This window comes from Myotis brandtii, unplaced genomic scaffold (genome assembly GCF_000412655.1).
Source record: "Myotis brandtii unplaced genomic scaffold, ASM41265v1 scaffold136, whole genome shotgun sequence".
In the NCBI taxonomy this organism is placed as follows: Eukaryota; Metazoa; Chordata; class Mammalia; order Chiroptera; family Vespertilionidae; genus Myotis; species Myotis brandtii.
In genome coordinates, this window is record NW_005354829.1 from 5,080,540 (window position 1) to 5,099,295 (window position 18,756).

Genomic DNA, 18,756 nt, shown 5'->3' on the forward strand with positions numbered 1-18,756 from the left:
GGGAGGGAGGGAGGGGAAACATCTATTTGTGCCACTTACTTATGCATCATTGGTTGATTCTTGTATGTACCCTGACCAGGGATCAATTCCAAAACCTTGGGAGTATCAGGACAATGCTCTAACCAACTGAGCCACTCAGCCAAGGCCAATTATTGCTCTATTTTTATTGAACAAAAAAGGGGAATATTGAACACAAACTGGAATATAAGTTTGCTGAAGGCAGGGACCATACAACATTTTATTTATCTAATACTGTCAATGATAAGTTATGCTTATCTCTAGTAATTAACAGACAGTAATGATTCAAAGAATGACTGCATAAGTGATTGCACTTAAAACTTTTCAAAACTAACTGGTCTAAGTATTATCATACCAGCCTTAGGGTGAGGACACACACATAGGATAAATGTGTAGTCATAAATGATGTCCAATTTGTTTATTGACAAAATTAGGAGTTTGGATAGGGGAGGTCAAACTGGAGGAGCAATTCATGGGGGAAGGTAGATGGGAAGAGTTACCTGTAAAACTGAACTGGGCAAAGTTCCTTATGAGCCAATGCACAATGGTTTAAAACTCTAATATCATCTCGAGTTACATTATCGGCTAAAATATCCATAGCAAGGAAGACAGGAAGTTCTACTGTAATCTGCATTGTAGGGCCTTATGTAAGTTACAGCAACCAGTTCTAGACATCATTACTCATTATCTCCCCTAGACATCAAGACTTAGGGGAGATAATGAGTAACTGTAGTATTCAAACAGCAGGAAACCTAAATGATAAGATAAAGTGCTTAGGAAAGCTACAAGAAGTCAGGAAGGGCCTGGCCCACGTAGCTCAATGGCTGAGCATTGACCTATGAACCAGGGGGTCATGGTTCGATTCCCGGCACATGCCTGGGTTTCGGGCTTGATTTCTAGTGGGGTAAAGGAAAGCAGGAGGCAGTCAATTGATGCTTCTCTCTGAAATCAATAAAAATATGTATTTTTTAAAAGTCAGGAATGTTGAACCCAGAGAAAAGGCTTAATGGAGTAGGATCTCTTTAAATATCTGAAGCACAGTAATATGAAATGTAATATGAATATTCATTCATGTTGCTTTAGAACATATCCAGAACCATGAACTAAAATTACAGAGAGAGATTTCAGCTAAACATAAAGAAAAGTTTAATAATAATTAGCCTTTTTCTATAATCCTATCTAATAAAGAGGGAATATGCCAATTGACCCTCACGCCGTTGCAAAGATGGTGGTGCCCACAGCCAATAAGGAGGGAATATGCTAATTGACTGCCCTACCCTCAAAGATGGCAGTGCTCACAGCCAATAAGGAGGGAATATGCTAATTGACTTTCATTCTTCTTATGGCATAGTACTGTTCCATTGTATGTATGCATTACTTCTTTTTCTATTCATCTATTGATGAACACTTAAATTGCTTCCATATCCTGGCTATCTATACTAATAAAAGGATAATATGCTAATTAGAGCTGACGTCTTCCGGACGTCCTTCTGGACAAAGCCGCAGTGGCTGCCTGAGGCTCAGGCAAGTCGCGGATGGTGGCTGCCGCTGCGAGGGCTGGCCCGAGGCTCAGGCAGGTCACTGTGGCTGTGAGGGCCGAGGCTCAGGCAGCCACAGAGGCTGGCAGCAGCAGCAGCAGAGGTGTGATGGGGGCGGTGCCTTCCCCTGATTGGCCGGTTGCCTCCTGCAGGGAGTGGGCCTAAGCCGTCAGTAGGACTGCCCCTGAGGGCTCCCGAACTGTGAGATGGGGCAGGCCGGGCTGAGGGACCACCCCCTTCCAATGCATGAATTTTCATGCACCAGGCATCTAGTAAATAATAATTGCTATGATTTACTAAAACCTTTTGTACCAGGCAACAAGGTACAATTTTGACATGATATTAAGGACTAGCCTTCAAATATCAGTCCAAATGTAATTTTTTTCTTTTTTTATTCCTCTCCTGAGGATTTTTTTTTCATTGATTTTTAGAGAGAGTGGAAGGGAGAGAGAGAAACACCCATGTGAGTGGGACACATGGATTGGTTGCCTCCCACATGCTCAGGACCAGGGCCAGGAGCCTACAACCGAGGTATGTCTGGACTCAAACCTGGGACCCTTCAGTCCCCAGGCCGACACTCTATCCACTGAGCCAAACCGGCTAGAATAGTCCAACTGTAATTTAAAAGCAGAGACTGAATGCCAGTGATTATAAGGAAAAAAATAAATTTAATTATGTAGTTTGGCTGGGAGAGTCCTAAAATCTTTTCAAGTTTTTAAAGTTATCTAACATGACTGTTACCAAATATTAGCTTCTGCTTGCAAAATGACACTAGGAGGAATAATATGATATAGAATCATAGTAAAAGAAAGTTCACATGAATGGAAATTAATCTATCTTGGGGTAAAATTTCCTGGGAGCAATTATCCTTTATTCTGAGACTTTTGTCTTCCTACTTAGGCAGTCAGAGGGGAATATTAAAATGCTCTTACTCTTGAAAAAATTACAGAGATAATTAGACAATAGTTTAGAGGTTTTCTTTTTTAATGTCCTTACTTTCCGAATTTATCAAACTTAAGGTAAGTAAAAGTAATTTTCTTAATGTTACCAATAATTTGAATTATTAAAAATTATACATAACTAGGTAATCCATTTTATAGAGAGTTTTTAAAAGCTCTTGAAATTATTTAATATGTTTTCAATATTCTTAAATATTACCAAAACACTTCCAATATTTCCTGGTGCAAAAGCAAGCTATTTTATGATGGCAGTTTTTCACCTCTAAAAACTATGACTACTTTTAGACATCTGCAAGTTGTTTTGATTCATTAAAAAGTCATACTTTAGAAAAGATCTTTCAGTAAGATGTGGCTTTTATTACTTATAATATTAGTGAATCTAACTTTTAAAACACACTAATTTGTTATGAAATGGTACTACTTACCAGTGAAAACCTGTATCTGTATAGGAATAAAACTAGAAAGGTTAAAATGAAAAAAATTCTGGGCTTGATTTTTGAGAGATACATCGTTCGAAAAGGAAAAACACTTAATTGCAATAAAAAGTTGATTAATCAAACAAAGCCTATCATCATTGCAAATGAACTCAGTAATTATTCTTCATATTGGACAGTCTATGCTCTAGTCTCTTTCTTTTCAAGGTTCTTAAATAGTAGGCATCTAAAATAATTTTATGTATTGGGAATGTGAAAAGACCTATGTCTGTGTTTGCCTCTACCTGAATAACCATGAACACTGAACATGTTAGTTCATCTCTTTGACCTTAGCATTCTTACCTCCTAATAGTAGAGATACCATTACCTAGAGTTTAGAACTGCAGGAAGGTTTAATTGACAAAACATATGAGAAAACACCTAGCTGACTGGTATATATCATAAGCATTCAATAAGGATCAATTCTATTCTTCTAAGATATTCTAAAAAGGCAGTTGCATTCAAGGTTTGGGCAACCCATTATTTAATGTTCTATAGATGTCTGGCATTGATATTCCTGTGCCAATATGCTTGTAAAGAGTTATTAATGCAGATGGATCTATAATGCCACTCCTAGAAATATAAACTAATGCCAATTCTGAGAGTTTGATCCAAGGACATCAACATATAATCCAGATACTGCTGAGCACCTATTATATGCTCACAATATGTATACATTGGCATACAATATACTGTCAGCTTTCAAAGACACTATTGACTCTTCAGAAATTTAATTTTTAACAAACATGTTTCCATTATTAAAGTCTAATACTTTCCAAAAAAAACCACCTAATGTCTCCAAATAGATATCAAAACATAAATTTTCATGATGGTTCAAGAATGTTCATCCTAAAAGAAAACGACAGAATTTATAAATGGAAGCATCAATCAATGTTCGCCACCAAGAACAGAATTGACTGCCCCTCTGATGTAATTAAATATTTTCCAGACAGGAAATGCTTCCAAGTAAATTTGCCTGGAAATAGAAGATTGTCTCAAAATAGAAAATATTTTAGATGCCACAGAAATTCTTTAAATGTTCTCTTGAAAAAGAAGTCAGCCTATCAATAGGACCACATCAGCCTAAGATGACAACGTTCAGTCTTCCTTATAAATAAATGAATAAATAAAGCCCAACCCACACATCTAAGTTGTCCCTCTCCTCAAAAGCTGTAAAAAATGCAAACAGAATATTTTACCTATTTATATTTTAATTGCACTTTGAAATTTTTAATTACTACCATGCTGATATTTTAAAAGATACTACTAGAATATTTAATTATATTTCCAACAATTACAATTGTTAGAATTGCTCACAAGTGGTCAGATGGGTCATATTCATGGAAGATTATATCTCCTGGTTGTGCCATAAAGTAGCAATTCACAGTATTAACACACAACCATAAGTCTATAATGAAGCACTAAACAGAATAAGGCATCCACTCATTAATTCTACACTTGACCCCCAAGACTGAGATGGATAGTGCAGGAAACAAGGAATCAGGGATGAACTTCAGAAATCACCCTGGTGAGTTCAACAGTGTGCATGACATAAGCAAATGTATTGTTCACCATGCGAAATGATCACTAAAAGATTACCTCAGAGCAAATGTGTAACAAAACTCATTTTTCTTGATGGCTTGTATTTTGTAGAAAATAAATGTTATTTCAAGGACATAAAGCAAAATAATAATCTGTTGGACCAAAATTTAAAAATATATGGAGCATTCAATCCAATGGGCTTTTAAGATTAAAGACAAAAACCAAAACTAATAAGATATTAAGATTATATGCAAACAACTAGGAAGCACGATATTTACAATAAAGGTAAAAATATAGTAGGGGAGAAAATCAGACAATTATTTAATGCAGAAATTTCTCTTAGAAATAGTGCAGGAAGCTATAGTGACCACTAACCCCGAAGACTATTCATGTGGACATTTCTCTTTCATCAAGAGAAACACACCATTTCACATTTGGGGAGCAGGACATTTCCAGTCCCTTCCAAAGGCAGCTTTATCTTTTCAGATATTTTTCTTTAGTAGCTGATTACTGAATCACACCTAACCTCAGAGCACACTCATGAGTAGTAAATCTAGTTGGTGATGGCAAAGGAAACTAGCCACGGATGTTGTAAAATAAGCAGAGCAAGTGGATGCAAAAGCAAAAAAAGGAGCCAGTAAAAATGAAAATACTCAAAGTGGAGGAGAGCAAACATGGAAGAGAATTCTAGAAAAGCAGTAAGAAGTTTTGAGACTAAAGAAGTTTTAGATACATTGCTAGGTTATTTATTTTGCACTGTCAAATGAAACAATTTGTAATAATTAGATCAGATTATCCTGAACATTAACTATTAATCACCCACAGGATGTTGTTAAAACTATCCATGGTGATGGTTTTTTGAGAAGGTTTGGTAGGGAGGGATCTAAAACTAGTCTTAACGGTATTGGCATACGACCAAAAACCAATTTTTAAAGGTTATCTTTCAGACACTTTACTGTTATGATAGTAGCATACTTTCATACCAAGCATTTGCATATAAAATTTTTAAGTATTTTAAAATTCTGCATAATGGCTAATTATCTTAATAGGGAAGAGAAGATAGACAACTTTTTTTTGGAGGGGAGGGGGGGCGCGATGGGCAGAGAGGGACTTCAAAAAGAAAATTCCTGAAGAGAAAAATGCTCTAAATGTGAAATACTAAATCAATTAAGTAAAAACGTCTTGGAAGCTCACTACTGTAACTACAACCATGGGTTGTTGGTAAGCATCCAATACAATTAATATACTTAAAACACAATCATTTAACGTAAAGCATTTTAAATTTCTTCTGATTCCATCCAAAGTTAGCTTGGGAACTTTCCATTTTCTCCTAGAACCTAAAAGGGAATTAAGCAGCAAGAAGAAAACAGAAATAAGGAGAAAAATAATACAGGAAAACCAAGTCAGGCCCAGCGTTACAGGCCTGTGCTTTATTTTTTTTATTTTAAATATATATTTTATTGATTTTTAAAGAGAGGAAGGGAGAGGGATAGAGAGTTAGAAACATCGATCAGCTGCCTCCTGCACACTCCCTACTGGGGATGTGCCCGCAACCAAGGTACATGCCCTTGACTGGAATCGAACCTGGGACCCTTCAGTCTGCAGGCCGACGCTCTATCCACTGAGCCAAACTGGTTAGGGCAGGCCTGTGCTTTATGCAGCCACACGGGGCCCTGCGCTCGGAGGACCCCTGCGCTTGGATTTTTCATGGAACACTATTTTTACTCTAAGGAACAAATAATGGACAAATGATGTTATTCAGACTTGGGTATTTGGCAGATATTTTCTTGAAAATGAACGAGCTGAGCTTGTCACTGCAAGGAAAACAGCTGATAGTACTCTGTCCATGATAAAATTTCAGCTCTCAAGTAAAAATTAGACTTATGGAACACCATGAGCTTGACAGCTTCCCCAAAATTAAGGCCTCTTTATAAGACTGGTAGTGACTTATCAAATGTGATTTTTTTTTTAATGTTGCATAACATGCCAAAATTTGTAAGACTGCTTAACTCAGTGAGCAATGCCTGATGTTTCCAAATCATGTATGGAATAAAGTCATTCAACATGTAAGACCAATGAGTTTTAATAAAAGAGAATAAGATGGTTTGGCTCAACGGATAGAGTATCGGCCTGCAGACTCAAGGGTCCCAGGTCCTCATGGCAAGCAGACCTTTAAGAAACTGCGACCTGTCAACTTTTGGGATAGCATATCAGTAAGATTATTTGAAACACTGTTAAAATACTTCTCCTTTTTCCAACTACCTGTGGGCGGCCAGATTTTCTTCATATACCTTACATACTTCAACCAGAAGAGCATATCATAACAGATTGAATGTAGGAGTAGTATGAGAATCCAGCTGTCTTATATTAAGCCAAATATTGAACATATTTGCAAAAGTATAAAACAATACCACTCTTCTTATAATTTTTTGTTTTATAAAATATAGTCATTTCCATTAAAAACCCTTATATTAATGTACAATGGGGTTATTTTTAATTAATACATATTTTAAAATTTTTCAGCTTTAATTTCTAATATCGCAAATAATGATATACATAACTCATAAAAACAGAAGTTTGTTGGAGTCCTCAAAAAGTTTTAAGGAGTTCTGAGAAAAAAAAAAAAAGGTTTGACAACTGGTTTCCTAACAGATGAACTAGGAAAATAATCAGCCTCTTAGCTCGTTTTTTTTTTTTTAACCCTCACCTGAAGAAGATATGTTTGTTTTTTATTAAGTTAGAGAGAGAGAGAGAGAGAGAGAGAGAGAGAGAGAGAGAGAGAGAGGTGTGTAAGAGAGAAACATTGATCAGTTGTCTCCCATACACAACCCAATTGGGATCAAACCTGCAACCTAGGTATGTGTCCTGCCTGGGAATCGAACCCCCAAACCTTTTTGGTATTCAGAACAATGCTCCAACCAACTGAACCACTTGGCCAGGGCTTAGCTCTTTTAAAGAATCCACAGTTATATTTAGATGCCATTAAGACAAAATCCTATATGTACATAAAATACTACTTCAGCTGAACTCTCTAAAGACTTAATCCTCTTGCAGAATGTTAGCTGCTCATACTGTTCCAGTCTAACTAAAGTTAGTACCAAAAGTCAGGCAAACATTTGTACCAAGGAGAAAAAAAAGACTGAAGGTATCAAGTGCTCATCAATAATGCCATCAAGAATATCAATGATGCCCACGTATTCTCTACATCCATTTGGCTGAGGATATATATGCTTATTTCACAAATTAGCAAATGGCAAAATGATCTTTTTCTAAAAACTTTTCTGAGTATTCCAAAATTCCTGATGGTTCATAAAAATACAGTTTTTTTTATAAGGTTCATAGAAATACACATAAAGAAATGGATGGAAAGTAAAAAGTATACTAATAATTAGTGAAAGAAAAATGTTAAAATTTATTTTGAGATTTTAACTTTATTGTCTAACACTCCCAAATGCCTTCTAGAGTGCTCCAAAACCACGTGACCGAATGTTATTGCTAGTTTCATAGACATCTGAGTAAAAAAATCAAGACAACATGAATTATTTTCTTTTCCATCCTCAATTTCTTCCCTTCTGACTTACCCTGCCCCCCCAATTTATCTCAACCAGTAATTCACATTTCAGATCTGGGCCACTCCACTACCACATCATTTCTCCTCTAGGCTAGTAATTCCAAATACCACATTACATTCAACGCTCCTTATGATCATTCCACTTAAAAGGGGAAAAGGAAAATTATTTTTTTTAAAGCCACCTGATCCCATACTAAGTCCATAAGAACTTGCTTTAATATAAGCAATTATTTGGCAAGGCTTTTTGTTTTCCAATAGATTGTACAATTACTTCCCCCCAAAATATCTTAAAGATATTTTTCAGCCTATGTCTGACCTAAACAATCACATGGGATACTAGGCATATCTGTGAATCACTGTATTCAAGTCAGTCAAAAGTTTACTACTGATATTCTTCACAATACTGAACTGTAAACTTAGAAACAGTTAAGATGGTACATTTAATGCTATATATTTTACCAAAAAAAAATTGATTATGCACTTTAAATAGCTGAACTGTAACTCAATAAAGCTATTTTTTAAAAAGAGTGGGTTGGTTTCTAATCAGGATTATTTTTTTAAAAAAAGGAAAAATATTTACTACCAAGATATGAATAATGACTAATTTTTTGAGAAAATAAGGGGGAAATTTTATGTACACAAATATGTGTAACATATAGTAGGCATTTTGAAATTATTTTAATTTAAATAATTAAAATTTCCTTTCACAAGTAATTTAAATCTAACACCTACATACTGAATAAAAGGCTAGTGCTTCTTTTAGAGGCCAACAATATCTTCTAGCTAATGGAAAAGAATTGCAAGTTAATGTTTTAACACTGGATTCAAAATCAAAAGAGAACATTTCTGGTCACTCAGTATTTCAAATAGTGAAAACAGACAACTTTACAACTGATCAATCATAAAAAGATCAATTCAGCACTGGCAGCAAGCAGGTCCCAGTATCAAAGTAGATTTTTCCAAAGAAAAGAGACATTTTTCAAATCAGCATAGAGCACTGCAAAATCTCATGACCAAACATAAATCACATGATAAGAAATGAAACAGTCGAAGATGAAAAGAATCTTTGCTAAATTTTTAGCCAAGTATATTTAAGACGTACACAGGCACAGAGAGCCACCAGTGCTCACAATTAGAGGCAGGACAAAGTGGCAGTGATCTTTTTGACAAATAAATTGCTTGAAATATTGCATGACTTGCTACACAACACCCACCCTTATTACTTTCCATTTCCAAGTGCAACCAAAAGATGGGTCCAATTATGACATCAATACAAGCTTTCTTTCAAAATGGAATGAAAGAACAGTAAATCCCAGTGGGCACGGTAGTTCTGCAGCAGAGATGATGTAATACATAAAAATAGACATCCTCTAACAGAAGCTGAAACTTGGGTAAACAGCGCAGTGCATACTATTCTCAACTGCCTTGCATGAATTTGCAATGCATGTTGTTAATAGAGCGAGAGGAATCATTTTATGTTTTAAACTGTTTCCTGATTTACATTTCAATTTCTATACATCCTCTATATTGTAATTTTCCAATCTGTATAAATTAAATCAGCATAAATACCTGATTATAACTGCAAGAAAGAGAAACAGCTCCCCCCTCCAAAGCCAGGAGATTGAGACCACGGCAGCAGTGTTAACACGCTGCATTTTGCCAGAAATCGCAGCACATATGGCACAGGATTGTTATGTCCACCTATTGTTCAAAGACCTTTCCACAGGGAGCTTTCTGCAGGATTTTAAAATGCAACATGATCTAAGTGAAGAGGAACCAGGAAACCTGCTAATAATGAGCGTGAAAAAGCAAAGGATACTTTGGACACTCCTCTTTAAAAAAACTCTCTTATGCAAATAAAAACATCAGGCATGAATATGATAAATAGTATCTAGCAAAATTTGTGATTTTGTGTGTGTGTGTGTGTCTGTGTGTGTATGTCACTCTTCTCTAACACGCTGCACACACACCCTTTTCCATTTTTCATTCCCTGATTCAGTTTGCACATTTCTATTGGGCTCTTTGGATTAAAGGTATTTTTCTTTGAGCCAAAATATTAAAGCCATCCAAGCTATGCCTGATTCCTCAAGGCACACTGTCTATGTGCCCCTAAGTACCTGGAGTTCCGTGTATCTTATAATGTAGTTCCCTATATTATACTTCTCTGTATTCCCTTTGAGATTATAAAGTCACTAACAGCAAGATTCTGTGTGTCCTGTAAACCTTTATAGCCCCAGAGTCGGGCACAGACCTGAAACAAGGTAGGTATTCAATAAATATTTGTTAAATGAACAAAAAATGTAAATGGAAATACTGAGCTTTCTTCTCTGTAAGAAATAGAATACACAAATTTTCTTTAACTCCATCCTATTATATTACACAAACAGGCATCAATGACAATATTTAAGACAAAGGTTTAGGTTCAATTAAGAAATTGATGAATTTAAAGAAGGATGAAAAGTAGTGAAATTAATAGATTGTCCCTATATTTGAATAATTTCTGCATATGCATATAAACAGGTTTTAAAATATCACATGAATAAATTAGTCAGGTGGACATAAATTTGTTGTTATAAATTACAATTTTTTTTAACTAATCAAAACTATCAAGAAGTCTTTAACTGAGGATGAAACCAACTTAAATCTATCTCTTAAAAAAAAAGATGATTTCAAAGATAAATAAGATATAATCTAGGAATAGGTATATAAAGATGATAAGAAAAAGGACTTGTCTAATTATTATAAAGAATAACCTTATAAAAACTGGGACTTATTTTCATAAGCCTCATACAAGAACCAATCATATTACATGGGTTGCCACATTTTATAAATATTGTATTATCACTGACTATAATAAAAAATGATTCAATAATGTTGTAATATTACATTCAATTCAACTTACATTATATTAATTTTATACAGTATTTTTGTTACTTTTGTACACCTGCACCAAAAACTTTAAACTAAGCCTAATCTACTGAAAGACTCAATACATAATTATTAAACAGTACTCTGAAATATATATTCATATTGTAGTAAAGGACTAATAATAAAAGATATGTGTGGGACATATCTTTTTATATGATGGCCCAAAGGGTTTTGATTTTTTCAAAAATTCTGCACTGATTAAAATTTTGTTACACTGTGTTCAAATTTTCCCAGTTCAAATTTTGTACACAGCAACAGAGCCATACTTTTCTGGAGGAGTAGGAGTGGGAGTGAAAAGTCAATCATAACTTCCAAGTGTGAAGAGCATTTTAATTATGCAACCAGCCTTAAAAGGCTGAAAATTTTTGAAATGTCCATTGGTACACATAACCTCCACAGTGTAACCAGGATAACTTTTCCTCAGCCTTCAGCTTAACATCACTGTATCATTTTTGCTCTTTCCAAACTCAGAAGATGGTACAGCTGTTTTTTTCATTAAAATAAAGGAAAAAAAAAAAAAAGATGACAGAACAGGCATGTACCGGCTTCCCCATGACTCCAGTCCTTCTTCCCCTTAAGTCTTACCACCTCTCCTGTCCATTTTTACACGGAACTCAGACTTCCCTCCCCACAGAAACTTATAGAATAAATCACCCATGAATGCAGAGAGGGCCTTCATTATGGGTAAAATAAAAAAACTACCCCCACAACCACCCAGCCTATTCTAAACCGGGAGACAAGGTAAGCCTGTCCAAAGCCCTAAGTCAATCTCCAAATCTTCCAGCCTCTTCCAGGAACCTACTACCACTTGCCTCTACATCTTTACTCACTCCTAGATTGGTATTCATGCCACATCCTATTTCCTGGCTGTCTTAAATACAGCCCCAGATGCACCTCCAAAAAACAGGATCCAATATTTTCAATTATGACCATGTTGTTGCCAAAATTAGGTTGAGAATATAATCAAAATGTAAGGAAATGCTAATGAAAGCCATCTCCAATCTCTCTTCTCACTGCATTTTAAAATATTTTTTCTTTCGGCAAACCTCACACACTTGCCTTGAAAAAATGTCCGGATAACATTCTACACCAGTGGTTCTCAACCCTGGCTGCACATTAGAATCACCTGGGAATCTTTTTAAAATCCTGATTTCTGGGCCCCATCCTCCAGAAATTCTGTTTCTTTGTTATGGGGTGGGGCCACAACATTAGTAACAAAGAAACAGAATTTCCGGAGGATGAGGCCCAGAAATCAGGATTTTAAAAAGATTCCCAGGTGATTCTAATGTGCAGCCAAGGTTGAGAACCACTGTTCTACATGGACTATATGGGTATTTATGTTTCTGAATCAAATTATTATAATCTGTTTTAAACTACTGCAACAAACCAAATTTTTTAAAGTGTACATAAAGAATACATCAAAATTCAGTGCACATTTTAATTCAATTCCTAGTTCTAAATAGGAATTAGACTGATAATTTTTCACATTAAAAAAGAGGATTAATTATGCACTGATATATCTTTTAAAATGTTACTATATATTTTTAAAGTATACCTTTACCATGTAAAAGCTCAAAATACATTGGTGTATTTTAAAAAATTTTTATACAAAATTTAAAAATTATATCAATTTTTTTGGATTTACCACATCATTTTAAAATTAGCAGTGCTTCTAAAATATAATATAGCAATCATGCCTCCTGTGGCATTTTAATATGTATGTATGTTTTTGTATGCAACATAAAATAATTGCTCCATTTGAATTTTAAAAATTATATAAATATTTCATGCTATCAGACAAGGTTATAATAGTAGCCAAAGATATTATATTGATGGTAGACTTCTAATGTGAATTAAATTATTTATGACCTTTTCCCTGTGCATTAAGAAACCTCAACCACAAAATTTTACTAGTTACTTAAATCAGTTTCCAGAGATAAATCGTTTTTAATTCCTTGATTCCAAATTTCCTGATAAACCCAAATTTGACCCACAATTTCAAAAGAGTATCACTGAAAATCAGAAATTAATCATGTACTGGTATGAAAATGAGCAAAGGTATTATTATAGGCCTCTTGATTAAAATACAGAATGAAATAAAAGCATGAAATCTGGTTAAAAATAAAGCGTAAGAAAGAAAACATAAGCAATTTTAAATTCTTATTTCCCTTTTGACTCAGCCTTTATTCTGTCTGACTGTCATTTTACCATTGGTCTCTCAAAATGCTCTCACATCAGGATTCCCGAAATTTAAAGCTTTCATTTATAACATTTAAAATAAATTTCTAAAGAAATTTTACCTAAGCTCTCACACGAAAAGCAAATAAACGTCTATTATGTCTGTCTGTCTGTCTTTCTCTCTTCATGTTTTTATTTGTAGAGGGTTGGTGAAGAACAGTGCTTCACTCATTCTTAAAAATAAGTAGGTTGCATTTTTATTCTTTCTTCAAAGAAAGAGGGCAATTCATCCCCAGATCTGCACAAATAATGCAGCCTGTGCCATCACCTAAGCCACTGATAGTTTCAGATTTTTAAGAGATTTTACTAATTTAGGGCAAAATACAAAAGAATGAGACTAAGCAAAACATATCAATATTATAAACTCATTATTTACAGTGCAAATTTACAAATAAAATTAGATTAGTGTTAGGAGACCACACACAAATTACAATACCTGAGATTTAGTGCATTCCTTTGAGCCAAAATGAAATGAGTGCCATAGAGGAGGAAAGGAAAAGATGAACATTATCAGACATGCTATAGTACATCTGCCAAAATGAAGATAATGTTAATATTAGGTTAAGAATGACCATATAGAATTGGCTAAATGTATAACATCCTCTCTGTTCTTCAGCCATGCACTTGAAATGCACTTGCAATCATTTAAAACTACCTATGAAATATGATCATGCATCCTTTAAATAAACTTTGCACCCTCAGTCCTACCCTACCAGGGTTCTTTCAGAGAGAAATATTTCTGTTAAGAATAAATAAATATGACTTAGAGCTAATAAAGAATAATTATTTTTACTTTGTTCTTTTTATTTTGTGGTATCATATATACAAAATTGCTTCCCTAAGTTAAAATATATTCGGCAAAACAATAAATATTACATAAATATAATTAAAACACAATTTGCACACACACCCACATACAAAAAACACAGGGTCCAATATTTTCAATTAAAGCCATGTTGTGGCCAATCTGAACTCATTTAGTAAAATTAATACCAACATTTCACATATTAGTAAACAAGTACATGATCCATTAGCAATCAAGTTAAATGTTTCATCCTAGCACAAATTTTCTCTTACAGAAATACCTGTTGACCAGGTACAACATTTTTTAAATCAAAATAACTTTAAAAAATTAATCTTATAATTAAAAAAAACCACTACTACACATTTTTAAAAATTAGTTGAAAATAGGGCAGTGATAAAGGGAAAGTGATTGAATCAGGCCCTGCTGGTGTGGCTCAGTGGACTGAGCATCATCCCAAGCACCAAGAGGTCACCAGTTTGATTCCCGGTCTGGGCACATGCCTGGGTTTCCGGGTCTATTCCCAGTAGGGGGTGTGCAGGAGGCAGCTGACCAATGTTTCTTTCTCATCAATGTTTCTCTCTCTCTCTCTCTCTCTCTCTCCCCCCTTCCTCTAATCTCTCTAAAATCAATAAAAACATACTTAAAAATTTTTAGACCAATCAGGTTTAACACTAGATTTTAATTAATTGATACTCCCACTAACTATCTTAGTATGGAATCTGATATGGAAAAATGATTCTAAAACAGAAAGAATAATATTAATATTAGTACATGGCTAAAATATATTATACTATTAATATGTACAACTATTTTTAATCTATATTTCCTTCTTCCATGATGTTCCATCAACACTAAAAAATACTACCTTCTTTTATAGACAATGGAAACAAAAAACCTTTCATAGTTTTTTTTAATATACCAAGTCTTTTCAACAAACAAAGCTGTCTTTATGATGAGCAAAAAGCAACCCAAATGAGCTCAATGAAAGGATTCAACTCTAAAATTCATGTTAAATTAAAATAGTACATGGGTAGTGATAGAAGTAGAAGGGTAGCTGGTGATCAAAAGTGCTTAAATATTCAAATACAAAGAGCTCTCACAAACAGAACATATGAAGTACGGGTATAAAATATATCACTTAAAGTTACTAAAAATTAAATATATAATTTTAAGTCTATATACATTTTCCCACACCTTTTGCCCTTACACTTTTTTGTAAAAAGAAAGAAAAAGACAGGTGAGAAAAAGGTGAAATGTAACATAGTTGTCAATTATCTATTTTTATTTTTTCATATTTTTATTTTAAAATTAATATAAATGACTACTCATTTAATGGTATTACATATATAGATAACACATCTTTGGCCATATTATGATATATATAAGAATTCAAGCTATTTTCTTTTTGAAAATAGAATCCTCAAGTATATTTGCAACTATTTTGGATTGGCTGTCAGGAGAAATATGGCATAGTACAGCCAGGCAGTAAAAATAAAATAAAAACTTTAAAAAGGTTCTAAAATTGCCTCTATTGGGATCTAGTACAAACCACTCATCTGTGTCTTGGTTTTCTCAAACAAAAAATAGCTTCCCTATCAAATATTTATAAATAAATGATAATTAAGCATTTAAGAGGATCTTTGAACCTATTAGAAATACTTTAGACCATCTTTCTATAGCTAATTTTTGAATAAAAAACAGATATGATAGCAGTCATTAAGATGGGGGATGGCTAAAATTTTAGATTAAGATAAGAACTTAAAATATCCCAGTCACAATTATACATGCTGATCACAAAACTGATCTTCAGAGAACATTTTCAGAAATAAAAAGGCTAAACAATGTCTTTTGATGTCTTATTTCAATGCTCTTTAAAACTATTCATAAATGATGTGTGTTGCCAGCAAAAACTGCAATTTGAGTAAGTATAGAATTATTCATCAAAAATATAAAGTTTAAATGTCTTTGCACAAAACTCCAAACAAAAACGAAAGATAAATAAATATGTCACACGTGTGTAACTTACCGTATGATAGCCTCTAGGCAGCGGCGGTTTGCCCACAGGATAAGGATCCACAGTGTCAATAATTGTTTGCCGTTCACCTTTCTGGTTAATTTTTCTAAATCTCCTCCGAGACTGTCGATGAGAAGCCTGACGCTGGAAATATTCTTCATTTTCATCCATATAGTCCACCTGAAGAAAAAAAAGCCAAAAACATTTCATTTCTTCAAACATGATATTCTAAATCAAGATGAAATGCAGAATAAAACGTACAAGTAGTCCACATTCATTCATTTTGCAAAGACATTTGTAGCCAAACTATCTAAACAGATTCTTAAGTGTTTTGGAACGTCACTGGAACGGATCGGTTTTGAGTAACTTTTCTTTTACAAAGAGGCATTTTCAGTTCCACTTAGGGACAATATGGGTAATTCTTGAATTTCCTGTGCTTTGAAAAGGAAAGATATTTTCAGTTAGTCTTTGTACTGATCTAGTAGTGGAAGAACTCACAGGATATATTACCACACATTATGAAAGCAACTGCCCCATTGTCAACTAAAAGCACAAAAACGCTGATGGATATGAGGAAATCTGTAAAAAAAAACCCAAATCCAAAATGACTCAAATAGGACTGCTAGCAGAATGGCTTTGGTAGATTCCCTAAGGGTTCCTCTTCCTACTTTCACTCTGTGGATTCAGTTTCTTTTTTTATAAATAGTGTTGTTTAAGAAAAATCCTCATTTCAAACATTTCAGAAACTCTGGTGAATGGACTAATAGAGAATATGCTACATTAAGTTAATCCTCATCATATTGATATAATGAAATGTGATTACTCACTATAGAGGCATATTTCAATGCTAAAACTATTCTCACACTGGCAACCCTGGTAGTTTGTATACTATCAGCAAGTATAAAATTCTCAAGGAAATGTTGAAGCTCAAAAAGCCTTCAGAGAAACCCCAAAATAGCACTAATGGAGGTCAAAATTTCTAGGAAGTATCTAAAATCTTTTCAAGATCTGTTCCAGCAAGGTTCTATTTATCTGCCTACATTTTTTTTTTTCAATCCTAAATCTTTAGTCACCACCATGTCACTTTCTCACTTAAGAGTAAATTTTGTGAAATTTTACCAAAAGTGTTCACTAGTTTTGACAAGGAAGTTCTCATTTCTGATGGAATTTTCCTGCATCATAGGGAAAAACCCTATTATTGTCTCTAAAAATAGAGTGGTAGTCTACCAAATACTTTATTAAATGTGAATTAAAAACTTCCATCATAATCTATATTAGGCCACCATTTATCTTATCAGGTTTTCCTGGTGAAGGATGCTGGATGAGGAATAATAGGATTATCATGTCAACTCAATGTCTACACTGAGAGTTCCTTCCATATCCTATTTTAGTTGCTGATTTTTTTTAAAAAAAGGGATACATAGTATGCCACTTTAAAATCACTTTTATATAGGAAGGAAGAATGTGACAGGTGTTTTGTAAAGCATCAAAAAATGTTGCTGCCCTGGCCTGCCTAGTTCAGTTGGTTGGGTGTTGTCCCATTACACAAGGTTGCTGGTTCGATTCCTGGTCAGGGCACATGCCTGGGTTGCAGGCTCAATCCCGGGTAAGGGGTGTGCAAGAGGCAGGCAATCAATGTTCTGCTCTCGCATCGATGTTTCTCTCTCTCCCCCTCTCCCTTGCTCTCTAAGAAATCAATAAAAAATATTTTTAAAAAACATTACTAATATCTATTTAGCATTATTATGTATATGACTTATCTAAATATAGTTTTTAAATCACACAGTTCAGCTAATAAGAGATAAAGATTTTGATAGACTGTTTAACCAGCAAACTAGTACCCCATTTTTATTTCAATTAGTTTAAAAAATTGAAGTGATTTCCTTATGGTAATTGTTGTCTGAATACATATCACTGTGATTCATTTTAAGTATCTCACTCACTTCGATAAATACTTGGAGAGCTAAAATCCTGTAATTCAAAGATTCTCCCCAAATTTTATTTGCATGGTATTATCATAGATTGATTTACAAAGTTCAAGCAGCAAACATTTAGGCATGTGTGCCCTTTAAACTTTCTATCTTTTTCATTTAATCGAATCCTATAATTAATTATGATTATGAACTCAAATTTATAAGTTATACAATAAATAAATCCACACTTATAAAATATGTAATACACTATTATCAGTAGTTTGTGAAAGTACTTTAATTGTATAACTTTTTTAAGGAGGAAAGAATGTCTTCAGGAGTAGTCTTACCACGATCATTTCAGAAGGCTCTAAAACAATGCATTCACAGCCACGCCTAAAGCTTCCTGCAGAACGCTTGCCAAAACTAGAAAGAAAGAAAAAAAAAGATTTAAAAATATAAACTTTAAGCCAAACCTCAAGATTAATAAATACTAAAAACAATACAAGAAATACACACTGGAGAAAGAGTAATTATCTTTAATCATTATTTACACAGAATGACAAGGAACAATTCAAATTGTTAAATTTCAGACATATACAGGGTGTCCCAAAAAATGTATTCACACTTTAATAGCTGATAGCTCAAATTTTTTAAAATGACACTTTTAAAAATATATATTCTTATTGATTTTGGGGAGAAAGGGAGAAGGAGACAAAGATAGAAACAGCAATGAGAGGGAAGCATTGATCGGCTGCCT

The 18,756-nt window shown here is 34.0% G+C and overlaps 1 protein-coding gene across 10 annotated transcripts in view; it reads right to left on the reverse strand.

The window, feature by feature from the left end:
- The window catches only part of RAPGEF2 (Rap guanine nucleotide exchange factor (GEF) 2), a 247,394-nt gene that overhangs the window by 101,905 nt on the left and 126,733 nt on the right, over window positions 1–18,756 (reverse strand). For 8 of the 10 annotated variants that reach the window (XR_001360971.1, XM_014534998.1, XM_014534999.1 and 5 more), the window contains 3 exons: window positions 18,347–18,422; window positions 16,099–16,266; window positions 13,704–13,721 (listed from right to left, as the gene is read on the reverse strand). Coding sequence is in view for 9 of the 10 variants with exons in the window: in XM_014534998.1 (XP_014390484.1) it covers window positions 13,704–13,721; window positions 16,099–16,266; window positions 18,347–18,422 (262 nt within the window). In the remaining variant the exon portion in view is untranslated. The remainder of the gene's footprint in view (window positions 1–13,703; window positions 13,722–16,098; window positions 16,267–18,346; window positions 18,423–18,756) is intronic. The other 2 variants (XM_014534997.1, XM_014535001.1) reach the window with 1 other exon arrangement.